At 47.4% G+C, this 17229-nt stretch overlaps 2 protein-coding genes across 2 annotated transcripts in view; both read right to left on the bottom strand.

The window, feature by feature from the left end:
• Window positions 1-609: 609 nt before the first annotated feature.
• Window positions 610-1438, bottom strand: LOC139010711 (mitochondrial import receptor subunit TOM5 homolog). The gene is given in 1 exon segment (XM_070415518.1): window positions 610-1438. A coding segment is annotated over 1 exon segment (153 nt). The 3' UTR covers window positions 610-1285.
• Window positions 1439-8460: 7022 nt separating this feature from the next.
• The window catches only part of INTS9 (integrator complex subunit 9), a 106099-nt gene continuing 97330 nt past the window's right edge, over window positions 8461-17229 (bottom strand). Inside the window, exons 14-17 of the mRNA XM_070415517.1 lie at window positions 16855-17022; window positions 12389-12487; window positions 11286-11423; window positions 8461-9160 (exon numbers count right to left, since the gene is read on the bottom strand). Coding sequence (XP_070271618.1) covers window positions 8984-9160; window positions 11286-11423; window positions 12389-12487; window positions 16855-17022 — 582 coding nt within the window. The 3' untranslated portion in view covers window positions 8461-8983. The remainder of the gene's footprint in view (window positions 9161-11285; window positions 11424-12388; window positions 12488-16854; window positions 17023-17229) is intronic.

Below are 17229 nucleotides of genomic sequence, written 5' to 3'. Positions count from 1 at the left end.
CTTGGACTTAACCAGGTAAGCTAAAGTGGCCAATGTTAGTGGTTGATAGTATTGCCAATGAAATTGGCTCCAAAATATTTACAAAAATGTGTTTGGGAAGGATAATGTTGCAGTTAAGGGTATGGGCTCTGGAATAGGTTACATGGGTTCAAATCCTAGGTTGTCCATTAAACTGTGGTGGGGAGCAATTTATCTACTCTATTAAATTGTTTGGGGTGACACTGGTCAACGTGAACATATAGGTTTCAGGTGTGGGTTTCTATGTTACAAGATCTGTATGTTGCACCATGTGTCCACTACCTAAAGTCAACTCTTCTGTCACCATATATTAGGACCCCATTCTCCCCCCACCACCTCCCCTCTGGCAACCACCATTCTGTTTGTGTTCACGAGTTTCAGTTTTATATCCCACATATGAGTGAAATCATATGGTTTTTAGCTTTTTTCTGACTTATTTCACTTAGCATAATGTTCTCAAGGCCCATCTCAAGTTATCTATTCTAAACTTTCATCTGTAAAATAGCAAAAATCGTGCCATATCTTACATGTTGAAAGTTAGTATAAATGTGAAGAGTCCGCTGTTTGGCACACAATAGAAATGAACTATTATTCGGGTAAGGTTCTTTTTTTCTGTTTGCCATTTATTTTAATGCCAGTTCATTGTTTAAGACTAAGATTGGAGTCGCTCAAGGAAACAGGCGGACGCAGCGAGCAAGAGGGGAGTTTATTAGAGGGAATGGGGATGGAGCCGCAACCGGGGAAGGTTAGGACTCAGTTTCCACTGTCCTTGGGGTTGAATTATTTTTTCTTAATTGGTACATTTATTAAAAGTGTAGACTAATGGTCCTGTGCTTAAATGTTGTGGATGTGTGCTCGCTTCCATAAAACATAACTAATCATAAGGAACTCTTCAACAAATATACTCCTGATAGAAGTGAACAGGTCACTAGAAATGACTGACAAGACAGGGCCACTGCAGACATAATTCCCTTATATAATTAATAATTGCTAGAAAATGGAGTTTGACATTATTTACAATTATACCAACATTCATGGAGGCTGAGTATCACAGGCATAAGAAGCGTGTTTTCATGCTTCCCAAGTAGTTTTCTGTTTTAGATACATAGTGTATATTAGGTCAGTTACCACAACCGAACTTGTTCTCAACAAGCACAAGTTTTATGTCCCTTCAACAGTCTCTTCCATCTTTCTGGGCCTGTTCATTTGCAGAGCAGAAACTGTAACCAGTTCTTCATGTCATGCATTCACATGTAACGTCCAATCTTTATATGCTGTCCAGTTTCTTTAAGATAAAAGTGACTCGCGGCAGGGCTACGCCGATGAGGAAGTTCCGTATGGAGGTCACATCCTCGCGCATCTTCCTTCCGTTTTATCTCCTCGGGGTCCAGCTTCATGCGAGGCCCTCCATACGGAACATCATGGCTCTGCCTCACTGGCTTCCACCAGCCGCACTCTCGGGGTTGGATTTTATGCCCAAAACCGCAAGGGGAGGAGGCTGGGGGATGTAAGTGTTCTAGTCTGATTACATGGAGTTGGTTGTCCTTTAGACCGATGAGTGCTGGCTGTTGAGGATGTGGACTATAGGCGGCCGTTGTTGCCATGAGCCTGCTGTCTTGCTCCCGGTGTGGCTGCCTCCTGTTGTGCTGGATAGGGTGACCGCTGGCTGTTCCACGAAATGCAGCTGGGGCCACTTTCTTGTTCAGGACTTTCTAGTCCAGCTGAGCCACAGTCCTCTGTTGGCCTGTCAAAGACCCAGCTGGAGACACTGCCTCCAGGGAGCCTTCCCTCCTCTGAGTCACTGCCCGTCCTCGCCCCCCCCCCCTCCGCCCCGCCCCAGTTATCCTGTTAGAGCTGCCTGTCTGTCATGTTTACAGCCCTGCTTCCCACACCAGATTGTAAGCCTCTTGAGAGCAGAGCGCATGGTAAAGTGCTGAATAATTTTTTGATGAATGATTTGACAAACTAAAGAGGGTCACATAGAAGTCATAGTTGGCCATGAGCTGAATAGTAATCAGTACTGCATTTTTTCTGGAGTGCTTTACAGCTGTGGTACTAACCAGACAGGTGACAGAAGCCTGGCACAGGATGGTGGAGAAGTTCTACAGTCACTGTTGTTATTACTCACATCATTGACAAGGGGCTAAGAGAGCATGTCAGGAAAAACTCGACACTGGATGGGTTCCAGAAGAGAGCATTTAGGTGGGAAGCCTCGCCTGAGGGCCAGGTTTGGTTTGCTATTTAATTCACCTGCTTCTTGGCCTGGTTTTATTAGAGAAATTGTTTTACTTTTCTCTATTTGTCTATAAATCCTGGTGGTATTGTATGGTTGTCATATTAGAATTTAAACTGTTTAGATTCTATTTACTTAAACTATTAGTCCCAATAGTTTTTTTAAAAAAATATATTTTATTGATTTTTTACAGAGAGGAAGGGAGAGACAGAGAGAGTTAGAAACATCGATGAGAGAGAAACATCGATCAGCCGCCTCCCGCACATCTCCCACTGAGGATGTGCCCGCAACCCAGGCACATGCCCCTGACCGGAATCGAACCTGGGACCTTTCCATCCGCAGGCCGAGGCTCTATCCACTGAGCCAAACTGGTTTCGGCAGTCCCAATAGTTAATTATGAAACATTTCAAATGCACTGATAAGCTTAAATACTTTTTACAGTATGAGCCTGTGTGCCTAACATCCATTTTACTGTACTTTCTTTACAGTTATCTCTATATCCATCCCTCTATCCATCCTATTTTTGGTATATTTCTAAGTGAATTACATTAATGCATTTCCTTCTAAATATAAGCACACACATATTAACTAGACGTCAGTGTTAGTTTCTATGCATTTAATGAAAATTTACATATTAAATTTATACACTGAAATACACAAATCTTAAGTACATCTTCTGTTGAGTTTTGACAAATGCATACACCTATGTAACCCAAACCCCTATCAAAAAATAGAACATTTACTATTAAATCCAGAAAGTTACCTCATGTTCCTTCCTCGTCAGTCTCCCTCTCTACCCTCCCAGAACCAATATTCTGATTTTTTTCTTTATCTTGGGTTAGTTTTCCCTGTTCTAAGGTTTTATATAAATGGTGTTGCACATTTTTTACTCTTTTGAGTGAGTCTTGAAGAAACTCAGCATAGTGTTTTTGAGATTCAGCCCATGCTGTATTAGTAATTTGTTCCTTTTATTACTGAGTAGTATTCCCAAATGCAGTGTAACAGCATCGGTCCATTCTGTTGACAGGCACTTGGGCTGTTTCCAATTTTTGGCTATTATGGGTAAAACTGCTCTGAAGATTCCTGTGCAAGCCTTTTTGTGGGTTTATGTTTTTCTCTGGGGTAAATACCTAGGAGTGGAACTGTTGTGTGATAAGGTAGGCATATACATGTTTAGTTTTTTTTAATTTTACCTTTCATTTACAGTTTGCATTGAACATTATTTTGTGTTGTTTCAGGTACAGCATAGTGGCTAGACAATCATATACTTTACAAAGTGTTCCCCCAGATATTTTTAGCACCAACCATATATAGTTATTACAATAATACTGACAATGTTATTGACTGTATTTTATACCCCTGTGACTATTTTGTAATGACCAGTTTGTACTTCTTAATCCCTTCACCCTTTTCACCCCCCTCCCCTCCCATGCCCACCAGTCTGTTCTCTGTATCTATAAATTCTACATGTTTGTAAGAAGCTGCCAGACCTTTCCCCAAAGTGACTGCACACGTTTTGTACTCACACAGATAATAGGGCTCCGCTTTTCCCACAGCCTCACCAATCTATGGTGGTGTCAGTCCTTGAAATTTTAGCCATTCTGGTGGGTAATGGTATCTTGTAGTTTCAGTTTGCATTTCCCTGATGACTAATGGCATCTTGCTGGATCATATGGTAGCCCTATTTTTAATTTTTTGAGGAACCTCCATACTGGTTTCCATAGTAGTTGTACCAATTTACATTCCCACTAACAGTGCACAATTGTTCCCCTTTTCCACATCCTTGCCAAAACTTGATTATCTGTTTTTTTAATGATAGCCATTCTAACAGGAATGAGGTGATATCTCATTGTGGTTTGATTTGCATTTCCCTGATATTAGTGATATTGAACGCTTTTTCATGTACTGTTGGCCATTTCTGTTTTCTCTATGGAAAATGTCTGTCCAAGTCCTTTCCCCATTTTAAAACCAGAGCATCTTTTTGCTGTTGAGTTGTATGATTCTTTATGTATTTTGAATATTAGACCCTTATCAGAGAGACGGTTTACACACACTTTCTCACATTTGGTTGCTGCCTTTGCATTTTGCTGGTTTTCTGTGTGGTGCAGGAGCTGTTTAGTTTGATGTGGTCCCACTTGTTTATTTTTGCTTTTGGTATCATAAAAAAAAAAAAATGTTGCCAAGGCCTACATCAGTGGTTCTCAACCTTCTGGCCCCTTAAATACAGTTCCTCATGTTGTGACCCAACCATAGAATTACCTTCGTTGCTACTTCATAACTGTAATGTTGCTACTGTTATGAATCGTAATGTAAATATCTGATATGCAGGATGGTCTTAGGCGACCCCTGTGAAAGGGTCGTTCGACCGCCAAAGGGGTGGCGACCCACAGGTTGAGAACCGCTGGCATCAAGGAACTTTACCCTTGTTTTCTTCTAGTAGTTTTGCAGCTTTGGGTCTTATATTTAAGTATTTAATCCTTTTTGAGTTAATTTTTGTGAGTGGTATAAGGTGGGGGTCCAATTTCATTCTTCTGCAGTTTTCCCACCACCATTTAGTGGAGACTGCTCTTTCTTTGAGTCTCTTGGCTCACGTGTCAAGTATTAGTTGACTGTATATGTGTAGGTTTATGTCTGGGCTCTCAGTTCGATTCCATTAGTCTCTGTGTGTATTTTTATGATGGCACCATACTGTTTTTATTGCTATATAGCTTTGTAATAAAGCTTGAAATCAGAAAGTGGGATGCCTCCGGCTTTGTTCTCCCTCAGGATTGCCGGCCTACTTAGGGTCTTTAGTGGTTCCATAGACATTTTAGGGTTGCTTTTTCTATTACTGAGAAAAATGCCATTGGAATTTTGATAGATGGTAAAATGATGTTTTTATGATATGATTAAAATCTGTAACAGGCTACCAAGAAGCAGTGGAGACTGATATATTTTTTTTTAAAAATATCTTACTGATTTTTTACAGAGAGGAAGGGAGAGGGATAGAGAGCCAGAAACATCGATGGGAGAGAAACATTGATCAGCTGCCTCCTGCACGCCCCCCAGTGGGGATGTGCCCACAACCAAGGTACATGCCCTTGACCGGAACTGAACCCGGGACCCTTGAGTCCGCAGGCCGACGCTCTATCCACTGAGCCAAACCGGTTCTGGCGAGACTGTGATATTTAATCTTTAGAGAATAAACTCATGATCAGTGTTGGCTCTAACCCCCACCAAGATTAGACATTTTTGGCTCAACTCTATACTGCCTATCTCTAGGATTTAGTTGTTACTCGTATTTCCTCCAGAATTATAGTTGGTTATTTTTACCTCATCCTAGGTTCATGTTATTTACACACAATTCCACTGCAGTGAATTTAAGGCCATCTGATATTTTCTGCTTCCCCATAGTATGGTATGAAACAATGAGACAACATTCAACTTCCTTAGGACTGTAGGGGGAAATGGGACTCGGCGCCAAAGGAGTGTCTCCCTTTCCTGCCCGCCAGTTTACATGGCTCATGTGAATATATCTATATATACAAAAGGCTAAGTGACGGGCTGACCGGCCGGTAGGTATGACGCGCACTGACCACCAGGGGACAGATGCTCAATGCAGGAGCTGCCAAGTGACAGCAACTTTGCAGAGTGCCCTCTTGCACTCTGGGACCCCTTGGGGGATGTTGGGCTGCCAGTTTCAGCCCGATCCCTGCAGGTCAGGCCGAGGAACCCCACCTGCCGGAGGGACCACGCTCACTCTGCAGACGCTCTTCAAGCCCCAGGGCCACCCCAGGTGCGGCCAGCTGGGGAGGGACCGCAGGAGGTTGGCTCCAGGGCATGTCTGTCCCGTCTCACCCAGTCCCGCCCCGTCACCACCTTCTAGTTTCCTTTCAATGTGCACGAATCCATGCACTGGGCTTCTAGTTATCATATGACTTGGGAGGTTTCTTCACTCTTATTTCTGTGGATACGTCATTGTAGTTTGGCAACTGAGACAGCCAAAAGCTTCACGTTCTCCAGGGATCATGGAGAGGAGTTGTTACCTTTGCTTGAAAAGAAATGGACTAACAGGCACGCCTCCCCTTCCTGGCCGGCTCTTGTTCCTGGATACCCACCTGCGACACGATGGCAAAGCAGAAGCCACTTACTGGCTATGTGTTTTGGGGAAAATTACTTAACCACTGCACCTGTTTCCTCATCTGTAGCCCAGGGGAGAGAACTCTGAGCCAAGAGCACCCAGCTGAGCCACACAGAAACGGTGAGATGTTGTTGTATTAAGCCACTAAGTTTTGGGGTACTTTGTTACATAACAACAGCTGTATCACTTCTTAGAAAGATGAAATAACATCCAGTTCCTCCTATTTTTAATGGTTTTCTAATTACTATGTAATCAAGCCTTTCCAGGTGTCAGACTTTTCGCCAGGTCAGCACCAATGGTCAGGGGGCTGCCTCTCCGTCCGTCAGTGTGGGTAGCCCCTGAAGACGGGTGTGCCATTTATTCTGGGTCTTCCACTCGCCCACCTGGTGTGGGATCCAGAAACCTGAGCTCTGGTGGAGTGACAGCTGCTCTTGGAGAGGCTGGCTCCAGATTTCCTCTCTGCTCTAATGAGCGAGTCCCTGCTTCTTCCTTCCCCTGGCTTCCCCCACTGAGTAGGTGGGAGTAACTTGATTAAAACCGTTGTAATTTCTCGATTATTCCCTGCCCGTTTGACTAATTTACATATACATACTGGTTGTCTCTGTAGTAGCCACCTCTCCAGGGATCAGTGCCCTCTGTTCTCATCAAGCACTTAAACAGAAAGCAAACTTGAACAAATCCAGTCATTCCTGAATTTATCATCATTAGGACCTGTAAGTAAAATAACCATTTTGATTTCTTTTGAGCTCTGTTTTGTACTGTTTTTGTATTTTCATGATTTTAAAAAAACTTTTAACTTGATTCTCTCAAAAGTTTTATTTAGGAAGTGTACCTACATGTGATGCTATTTACAATTCTCCTCCTAAAAACTAAATTTTCCTGGCCATGGCACATCCGTCTCTTGTAATGTCTATTCTCTCTCATGGTTGAAGGTTCCCAATCTATTCCATAGACACATCCCAGGGCCCTTGATTAGAATGACCTGTACCTTAAAAAACACCTAGGTAAGCATTCTTGTGCCCCAATCTAACAACGTTGGAAATGGCAAAAAATGAAGTAGTCTTTTTCCTCCTTTAACGAAGAATTCATTCTCACTATGTGTTTATTCCAGAGGGAGAATTGATACCCAACTCTCCATAAAACCCAAACAAGCAGCTCTATAGTGCTGTCTATTGTGTATGTATGCATACACGCGTATACACACATATATAAATCCCTTTGTGATGTTTAGCTGCTAATTGAGTTGGAGGACTGACTTTCTGGCTGAACTTCAGTCTAAAAAATTTGTTGAGAACAGCAGGCTGAGCTGGGACTACTACCATAGGCGACTAATTCTAAGACTTGCACTCCACATTTTAATACCTGAAAAATCTGTACATGTGCCACAAATGATGCTGTTAGATTAGATATCATCTTGTAACTGTCTGTTTGAAACAGTTCAGAAGCAGCATTATTTTAAATGCACTACTGTTGCTGGTGGATCTTTGGGCACTGAACTTAATGCACAGAATCTGTGGGAAAGGTTACTACAGGTAAAGGTCATTTAGTGCAGCGGTCGCCAACCTTTGGGGCCTCACGGACCACAGGTTGGTGACCGCTGATTTAGTAGAGCCCAGCCCCCTCTTCAGGACCCTCCCAGAAGGTCAAGGCTGGGGTTTTTCATTAGAGACACAGCTCAGGTAAAGTTCACCTTTTCAAACAATTTAAGGAAACTATTAATTTTATTTTTTTTAATGTGACTCTCCTATTCTCCTAGATTCTTTTGTTTTTATTGATTTCAGGGAGGGAGAGAATCATCGATTGCCCTCTGCACGTCCCCTACTGGGGATCGAGCCCGCAACACTGATATGTGCCCTTGACTGGAATTGAACCCGGGACCCTTCAGTCTGCAGGCCGATGCTCTATCCACTGAACCAAACCAGCTAGGGCTGAATTTTATATTTTAAAAAAGCCAGGTTATATTATTAAACATGCTCACCAAATAAAAATTTGCTACAGTATTTTTTAAGTTTATGCTAGTCTGAATATTTCCACATTTTTTTCAGATACTGTATAAGTGTAAATTTTAGGTTCAACAGAGCATAGAGACTCCTATAAAAATAAGTTTTATTCTCAAAATGGGCTCACAATATAAAACACAGATAAATGGATTGATTTTACTAATTTTTTGGGGATCGTCTGTCTTATCAGATGCAACACAGTAGACAAGCAAGTAAAACAAAGTCACTGGTTCCCCACCTGAGGCCTGTGACACGATGAAAAACAAACACTGGCCACTAGAGACAAGTCAGTCATCTTTTCCCCTCCCCGCCCCTCCCCTCCTGTCACTCTTATGCCACTCAGCTCACTGTCTTACCATCCTGGCTACCCGAGAGAGCCAGGCTTGGGAAGAAAATGAGTCTAAAGCTTAAATAAAGCAAAAGCTCTTGCCTGAGACAGCACTTCAAGTCAGACCAGCAGGTGTGGCCCTCAGAGCCTTTTCCTTTAGGTCAGAGACCACCACAAAGGCCTGGCTGACCTTGTGTGCCCTTCCTCACTTGGCTTGTGCTGGGCAGGCAGAGTGTGAAGGGCGGTGGGATCTCAGGGAAGCAGACATGGCTCACGTGTTCCATTCAGAACTTCTGGAGGAATTTGAGGACAAGGTCCCGCAGTCGTACCCTGAGCATCTCGTCATTGTCACAGATGATGTGGGTTGAATCTTCCTCTATCTGGATGAGGGTCTCAGCTTCTTGGAGCAGGACGATGTGGCCCTTGGCTGTGTCCTCCACTTTGATGTCACTGAAGCCATGCTGCTCCAACAGAAAAGAGAAGGAGGTTGGTGAGGACTCTGAGGAGCAGCGGCTGACCGAAGGCAGGCGGGTATTTCAGCAACTGAGAACCCTAACCACGGCTCTTCCCTCTTCCCAGACAGCTAAGCTCAGTGTCTAGAAACCGGCGTTTCTGACCCTCCTCAGTGAAATCCTTCAGACCAGACCTTCTGCAGTTCAGCCTGAGTTCACACAGAGAACCCGGGACAACGCAGGGGCTAAGGGTGCCGACTGTCAACAGAGTTGAAAATCCACATATAACTTGTGGCTCCCCGAAAACTTAGCCACAGTTGGCCCTCGGTACCCACAAGGAATTGGTTCCAGGACCCCCTGTAGATACCAAAATCTATGGGTGTTCAAGTTCCTTACGTGAAATAGTGTAACAATGCTCTCCATCTGTGGATCGAAAATACTGTTTTTGATCTGTGGGTGCAAAACCCAGGGAGATGGAAGGCTGGCTGTATATGTATTGAAAAGGCTACATGTGTAAGCGGACCTGCACACTTCAAACCCGTGTAGTTCAAAGGCCAACTGTACTTCAAAAGAGGCCCCCAAACATGCAAAACAAAACAATTTCTGTAACCTGCGTACGCTTTTGTGATTGAGGAACACAGCCCAGTGCCTGGTCAGGTCAGGGGTCTGGGACACTGGGTTCCCCGCCAGCAGCCTCCGCACCAAGCCCATGAGCCCTGGTGAAAAGGCTCAGTCCTGCCCTAGGAAAATGCCATTCCTCACGATCCCGGTGATCGGGCACATCCCTCTCAGGGAGAAGGAAATAAAGCAGCACAGCAAATGCCTCTCTCACCGTCTCTGATGCGAATCACAGGACTTGCTTACACATCAGATGTAATGTTGAGAAAAAAGAAAAGAAGTGGGAAGAAGACTGATTTGCCTGAAAGGGATGCCAAACAGGTGAGGAACCGGACCTGAGGGCTCCACCTAGTTCTCGCGAGCACACCTGCGGGGTGGGGCAGACGAACATCCCTCCTGCAGAAGGAACGCGGCGGAGATGGTTGCGGGAACAGGGTCCGGGCCTGGGCGCTGAGCCGGGCAGAAGAACTAAGTAAAGGTCTTTCCGGGGAAGCAAGTTGTTTAAAAGACAAGTCGAGGGTGAGTCCCGGCACCAGGGACCGGGACTGCTGCAAGGCCATGAGGCACTTACTGGTATGTCCCCCACTCGACGCCCATGGAGCACCCACAGTACCCCCAGGGGCCGGGGAGCCGCACAACCTGGTGGAAGCCCTTCCTTCAGGGACAATGAAACGACAATGGAGAAGACAAATCCCAATAAAGAGAAAGCTTTCCCATGTGGAAGCTCTCAGCCACTGAGGTACTTAGTGTGGACGAACGGCAGCAGCTGATGGTTTAAAGAAGAAAGCCTCTTTTCCTGGAACTTTTTATTCCAGTTAGTTGCAGTTCTTGCAAGAAGCAGCATGAATAATACGTTTAGCTAATTCCCTCTTTCTATCAAGAATTCTGTAAAACATTAGAATCTTTGAAGTTCTGTGACTGAAGCCAAAATTCTAAAAACCTTTAAGGTTAAATTATTTTTCTTATAATTATAGTTGAGAAGTCTGCTCCTTGGGAGGAGCGGCCTTCAGGACAAGGTGTGACGAGCTGCTGCGATGGAGAGGGACCCCTTTCTCTGAGGCAACGCCTCACAACTCCCGCCCGGCAATGGCTGGGCCTGCCTCTCGAGCTCGCGGGGACCCAGTAACACTGCCCCTTCTCCCGACACTCACCCGAGACTCATCCCTGGGACCAGGCCACGCTGGTGCTCTGACAGCCGGGGCTTGTGGAGAAGGAAGGGCAGACCCTTCTCCATCCCCCGTCCCCGCCTGCCACAGGTTTCTGAGAAAGGCCTCAGCCTAGCTGCTCAAGGAGTGGCATCTGATGAGGCTGTCATCTCGCTACCTGGTACTGGATGGAAGGAGGGCCCGCTCCGCGCACCTCTCACTCTCCCCCAGTCTGTCCCTGGCATGACCTTGGACCAGGCAGACGCCACAGGGACAGCAGCTCAGTGGAGACCAAACCAAGTGGAAAGCAGGAGGCACAGGGAGAGAGAGGACGGCTCCTGGGCCGTGCAGACGTGCGAACGTGTGCTCACCTTCTCCAGGGTCTGCACAAACTGCTCCACTGGGATGGAGCCACTCAGCAAGGGCTTCAGAACCTTGCAGTCAGGGATGTCATCAGTCACCCGCTTTCTCTTCTTACCACCTGTGGGCTGGATCGGCCTGGGCGGGGGCTGGAGCAGGAGGGAACATGGGTCAGGGCACACACAACCTGTGGGCACCCCAGGCCCAGCTAGCCTGGTGCCGCCTGTGGTGTCAAGTCTGCAGGCCCCGGGGCGCCACCTGGAGTTCTCAATGCCCATAAGCAAACGCCAGCTCTCCACACATCACACCTTATTTGGCAAAGACACTGTCCTTTGATAAAGAGCCACGTTCAATTTTTAACTGATTCAGTTCAGCGTTTTCTGAGTAAACTGTTAACCCGTGTTGGCAATTGCAGGTGCAGCACTAGCACAGCCGCAAGGGACACTGGCTGTGGGTCACTGACTGGTGAGAACCCTCCTGGCCCAGAGAAAGTGCCTGTAACGCGGCGGCGAGAGACTTCTGTGAGGACCAGTCACACAGAGCACGGGGCCCGGCACAGTGTCCTGCACACTTCACACTCCCACGATGCAGGGCCAGAGGTGACCCAGGCCAGCTCTGCAAGGTGCTGCCCACCCATGTGGAGCCTGTACAGTGACGCCCAGGCCCTCGGGCCCCGATGGCAGCTGTGCTTCTATTTCTAGGCCTCGGTGGGAGGGTGCCATCTGGGCTGATTTTTAAACCCCCCTCCCCCAGCACCCACCCAGTGCCCTGCAGTGCTGGGGTGGGCACCCGCGGAGCTCTGAGTGATGGGGAACTTCCAGAGCCGTGAGCAGCACTTAGGAGGATGGGTGGCCCCATCTCTGTGAATGGTAGTTCTCTTCCCTTTTCTCTCTGAGGCGTGTGGCCAGAGCAGTAAGCAGTGGAGGGTTTACGGGCAGTGCCCTCTTTAGGTCTCGCATCTGATCCGTTAGGTAGTCTGGTCTCCCGGGTTTGCTGGTTTGGGAAGCAGTGTCCTGGGAGCCAGCTGAATGCTAGGGCTTTGTGGGGAGGGAGTTCTAGTCCCAGGCCCTGGAGGTTCCTCAGGGTTCCAGCCCGGCCACCCCCCCTACGATACCTGAAGCACGTGCTTGTTGTCTTTAGTGTGCAGCACGGCCGAGACGGTTGCCAAGGAAATGCCAGGCTTAATCTCCATGGGCACCAGTGAATCTGCGAGCTGGAAGCAAACAGGGGTTTCAGTCAGGCCCACTCTCGTTTGGGGCGTGGGGGCTGCAGCTCCGCCCTCTGTGCAGAGCTCCCCACATGTCCCTGCCGGCCTGCTGGGAAAGGTACCAATCAGCAAGTGTTATAAAGCTGAGCCTTTAAAGGCCACCATTATTTTATTTTACTTTGCATTTTTATTTACATTATTTTGGTCTAAAATGACCAAATAGCCCTTGCTGGTTTGGCTCAGAGGATAGACAGAGTGTCAGCCTGTGAAATGAAAGGTCCCAGGTTCGATTCTGGTCAAGGGCATGTACCTGGGTTGCAGGCTCCTCCCTGGCCGGGGCCCTGGTCGGGGCTCATGCAGGAGGCAACCAGTCAATGTGTTTCTCTCTGTCTTTCCCTCTCTCTAAAAATCAATGGAAAAATACCCTTGGGTGAGGATTAAAAAACAATAATAAATGACCAAATAACTTTAGGGAAGAAAGAAGGTAAAAAATTAATTTTTAACCCAAACTACATCACGCAAATTATCTATTATCTCTCTATCTACTGCAATAAAGAAAGGAAGGAAGGGATGACAGAGGGAAGGGGAGCGGTGGCAGATAAGCTGGGCTGAGGAGAGAAAGAACCAACCAGTGTCCCAGGCACAGTCTTGGGTGCTTTGCCTGGAGGCCTCCCCAGATTTCTGCGGTTACCGGTGCCGACCCTGCTGCTTTCCCCTTCGTTAGTCAACCCACAGAGGACGGCACGCCCCGCAGCCTGCCTGGGGCTTGGCATCTGAGGCATCTGAACCGCCACCACCTCCTCTCCACCTCTGGCAGCTCCGGAAGACACCCAAGTCTTCTCTGGTAGCTCCGAGCCTGCGGGCTTCCTGTGGCAGACACTGACGAGACTTGCAAATGTAAAGCAGTGTCCGCTCTTCTCATTATCTTTTTTAAGATACATTTTTCAAAGAAGATGTGTTAGTTATGTTAACATCCAATGGGTTTATATTACTTTGGAATGAATTAATAAATATTTTTAAATTTCTTAGTTTTAACTTCTAGTTAGCAAACATCAATCAACATCATCCGCATAAACAAAAGCTCTTTGGGGCTCTGTTTTTGTCTTTGTTTTCCTCAAGGATATTTTTTCCATTGATTTTTAGAGAGTGAAGGGAGAGGGAGAAACAGGGAAACACTGAATGTGAGAGACACATCAGTTGGTTGCCTCCCTCATGCCCCTGACCAGGGCTGGGAGCCTGCAAACAAGGTACATGCCTTTGACGAGAATTGAACCTGGGACCCTTCAGTCGGCAGGCCGACGCTCTATCCACTGAGCCAAACCGACTAGAGCTGGGGTTCTAATTTTTAACAAGTCTTGATACCACACAGTTTGAGAACGGCTGGATTAACGTGTTGAAATCTAAACCTAACCCTTCAACCCCACTGTACAACTCTAAGCTAGAAAATAAATACAAAGATGATCCAAAGATTGGGCCAGCATCTCTCACTCTGAGATGAGCAAAATGCAGAGAAAATGAAAAGCAAAATCCTCTATGTTAAACAACCTTAACATCCGGAGGTGCAGATGGTTAGCTCCATGTTGGTGTTACAAACCAAACAAAAACTTTGCCTCTTTTTGGAGGGGGAACATGCTTTCTTCTCTCCCCATAAAAAAATATCATTATTAATGTCAACTACTGAAACAAAACCAACACTGGCAATATGAACCTAAGGGTTGGGCAGCAGGAGGACCCTGGACTGAAGGCTGGCCGGCAGGGCGATGGAGCTGGTTACCCAGGGACCTGCAGGTGCACAGGGCGGCCAGGGCAGGTCTCAGAGCTGCTACTCTGTTCCTACAGCATTTGAAGGGCTTTGTGAACAGAACGCGGTGGTGTGCACCCACCCCCTGCGGCAACCCCCTCGCCCCCCCTAGCCAATCCCTTCCTTCTCTGGCTCAGTGTCAGAGGTGTAGCAGCAGATGTATTCTTTTCTTCTGGTGACTTAGAAAGGGAACAGGCAAGCTAACAAGGACTGTTTAATCATGGGTAAGGATAAACGTGGGCATGAGAAATGCCAGAAACCAATTAGTAAGATGGTTTCTCGGTGGACGTCTTAATATTTTTGTTTCTGTCTTGGAAACAACATGCGGCTTCCTTTTGCCTCTAGTATGGAAACTGGGACTCACGGGATCGGCCTGTCCACCGTGGGGCTCACATTTTCAGTGCGAATTGACCCGGGGGCTCCACTCTCACCTAAAAGACAGGCTCTGTAACCCGTGTTGGGGTGACCTTTGTGGACAGGCATGTTGGTGGTCGCCTGAGGTTTTCTCAGGGCAGAGCAGGCCCTGCCCTGCCCGCTGAGCGTGCCAAGTCGAAGCACTGTGCCCATCTCACAGAGCGGGGTGACAGTCCATGGGAAGTACTTAGTATTGTCCCCTAGGGAGGGTCCATAAACAGGTGACTTCCATTATAATTAAGCAGAGGAGCCAGGAGGCCGGGCTAGTGAGGTATGGAGAAAGGACCACTGGGCATTCAGAGCTAAGAGAGTTTTTATCCGCTTGGTCATGAGAGGATGTGGCCTGAACGAGGCGCAGAGCCTGCTGCACGCTAACTGCACGCTGTCCCTGGTTCTCAGCAGCAAAGGAAATCCATGGGGGCAGCCCTGCCACTTCTCAGGAATGAACTGTAATTAGAAACGCAAGTCACCTGCTCAGCTGAGAGGGCGAGAGGAGGGTTTGAGCGGCTGCATTCACAACCTCTAACGAAAAATTAATAATTTTCCTTTTAAAGAATTAGCAGACCACAAACATCCAAATGACCATCAAAGTAGTCTACGTGAGGAGCCGTACATCTTTCCACAGTATTGCTTAAGGTGTTTGTGACGACTCCTTTCAAAAAATTGCCTTTATGACCCATTTATAAGGTTTATAAGAAAACTGGTATCATTGCTGTGAAGTTATAATTTGTCTTGGGCTGAAATCACCTAGCTTTTTCACTCCACCTTGGTCACCAGTCTTCACTACAAATGAGTTTTCGGATCGCCTCCAGCAGTCACTCCACTTACTCCTCCCTCCCCCCGCAGGGGCGAAGAGCTGCCTGGAGTGATTGCACTGGGCACGTACTCCACGCTCTCAGAGTCTGGGGCCTGGACTACCCCGCCTCTCTGTGCGTCCCCTGCAGGAAGAGGGGTTCTCGTCCTTGCCCGTTCTCCCCACAGTTGCCCTCTCTCCAGCCGGGGCTCACAGTAGGCACTGTCACTCCTTCAGTCTGGCCACACTGGCTGCAGAGAGCACGGGCCCTGTGGCGGCTCCCTCCAAGGGTCCAGCAGTGAAACGAGAATGAGTGTAACACGTGGGTGATACATGTGTGGTAATGGAGAGCAGACTGCTTGCATTAAAAAAAACCCCACCTTGACTATTCTGTGTTGGTGAATCAATTTTATCTAAGTCAATTCTTATTTTTAAGAATAAGAAATATCCTCACCTGAGGATATTTCTTCCATTGATCTTTAGTGAGATAGTGGGAAAGAGGGACAGGGGCGGGGGGGGGAGAAACATTGATGTGAGACACACTGACTGGCTGCCTCCTGCACTTGGGGCCTGGGATGGACCCAATATCCTTTAGTCTGTGGGCTGATGCTCTACCCACTGAGCCAAACAGGCCGGGACCTAAGTCAATTATTGAAATTCATTTGCTCTCCTTTATCTATTGCTCCTAATTAAAATAACAACTGAGGTTAACCCTGGGAAGGACTGCATGTCCTGGAAACCGAGTCCCCGCTGGTGGCACCTGGCCTCGCCCCACCACCAGCCTTTGTTGGGCAGGAAATGAGCACCACCTAGGAGCTGAGACGTCAGCCCCAGACCTGGACATTATTCTGAACGCCAAAGAGAATTTTGGGGACACTGTTCTTAATAAGTTTCCCTACCTCTTTTTATTGTTTGTGAAAAACATGTTCGAGCGACCTGCCTGCCATTTCGGGAGCCGGGCACTGACTGCTGCCTGCCTTCCCCCAGACTAGCCTCTCACACAACCTACAGCGTCCCCACAACGATATGCTGTGTAACGGTTCCGTTAACACAGGCTCAGATTCCATGTAACTAAAATATTTAGACTTCAACAGACCACGTCAGTAGATCAAAATCCTGGCCTCCCCGATCGCATGCAGAACCTTAATCAGAGCAGCAGTCAGCAGCCCTGATGTTTGCAGCTGTCACTTCACTACTTGGAAAATGTGAATGAAAACATGAAATCCCACCTCTTCCCACCTACTTGCTTAAGGGCCTAAGGAGCTCTTTGGTTCACACACATTTGACACAAACCCGAAAAGAAGGCCAGGGCCTGCTTCCAGAGACGCCAGCGAATCCCAAGTTCACCCTGAGAAGCCCGCTCACCTCTGGCATGATTTCGATCTTCTCGTAGCGCCGCTTGAAGGGCAGGGCGAGGACCTCGGCGCGCCGGTAAGACATGGGCGGCGGCTGGCAGTCGATCATCAGGTCCATCCTGTGGGCCTGCGCGGGCGGCGGCTGCGTGTACTGCTCAGGGCAGACCACGTGCAGGGGCTGAGGGGCCAAGGGGACGGGAAGGGGGAGGAGGAGGGAGAGGAGGCCGTGAGGCGGAGCAGCCCATTCAGAAGCCCCTTCCTTAGCTGCTCCTCCCTTCTTGGTACGGACAAGGCTCGGCACTTCCAGGCCACTGTGAACTTTCCTCTCACACCCAAGTGGCCAGTGAGGAGAGATGAGTGCAGTGGGGGGTAGAAGGGAACTTCA

The sequence above is a fragment of the Myotis yumanensis genome, unplaced genomic scaffold (assembly GCF_028538775.1).
Source record: "Myotis yumanensis isolate MYYU_CA2020_CCGP unplaced genomic scaffold, mMyoYum1.0.hap1 SCAF_5, whole genome shotgun sequence".
NCBI classification, from domain to species: Eukaryota; Metazoa; Chordata; class Mammalia; order Chiroptera; family Vespertilionidae; genus Myotis; species Myotis yumanensis.
This window is presented reverse-complemented; position numbering and strand designations above follow the sequence as displayed.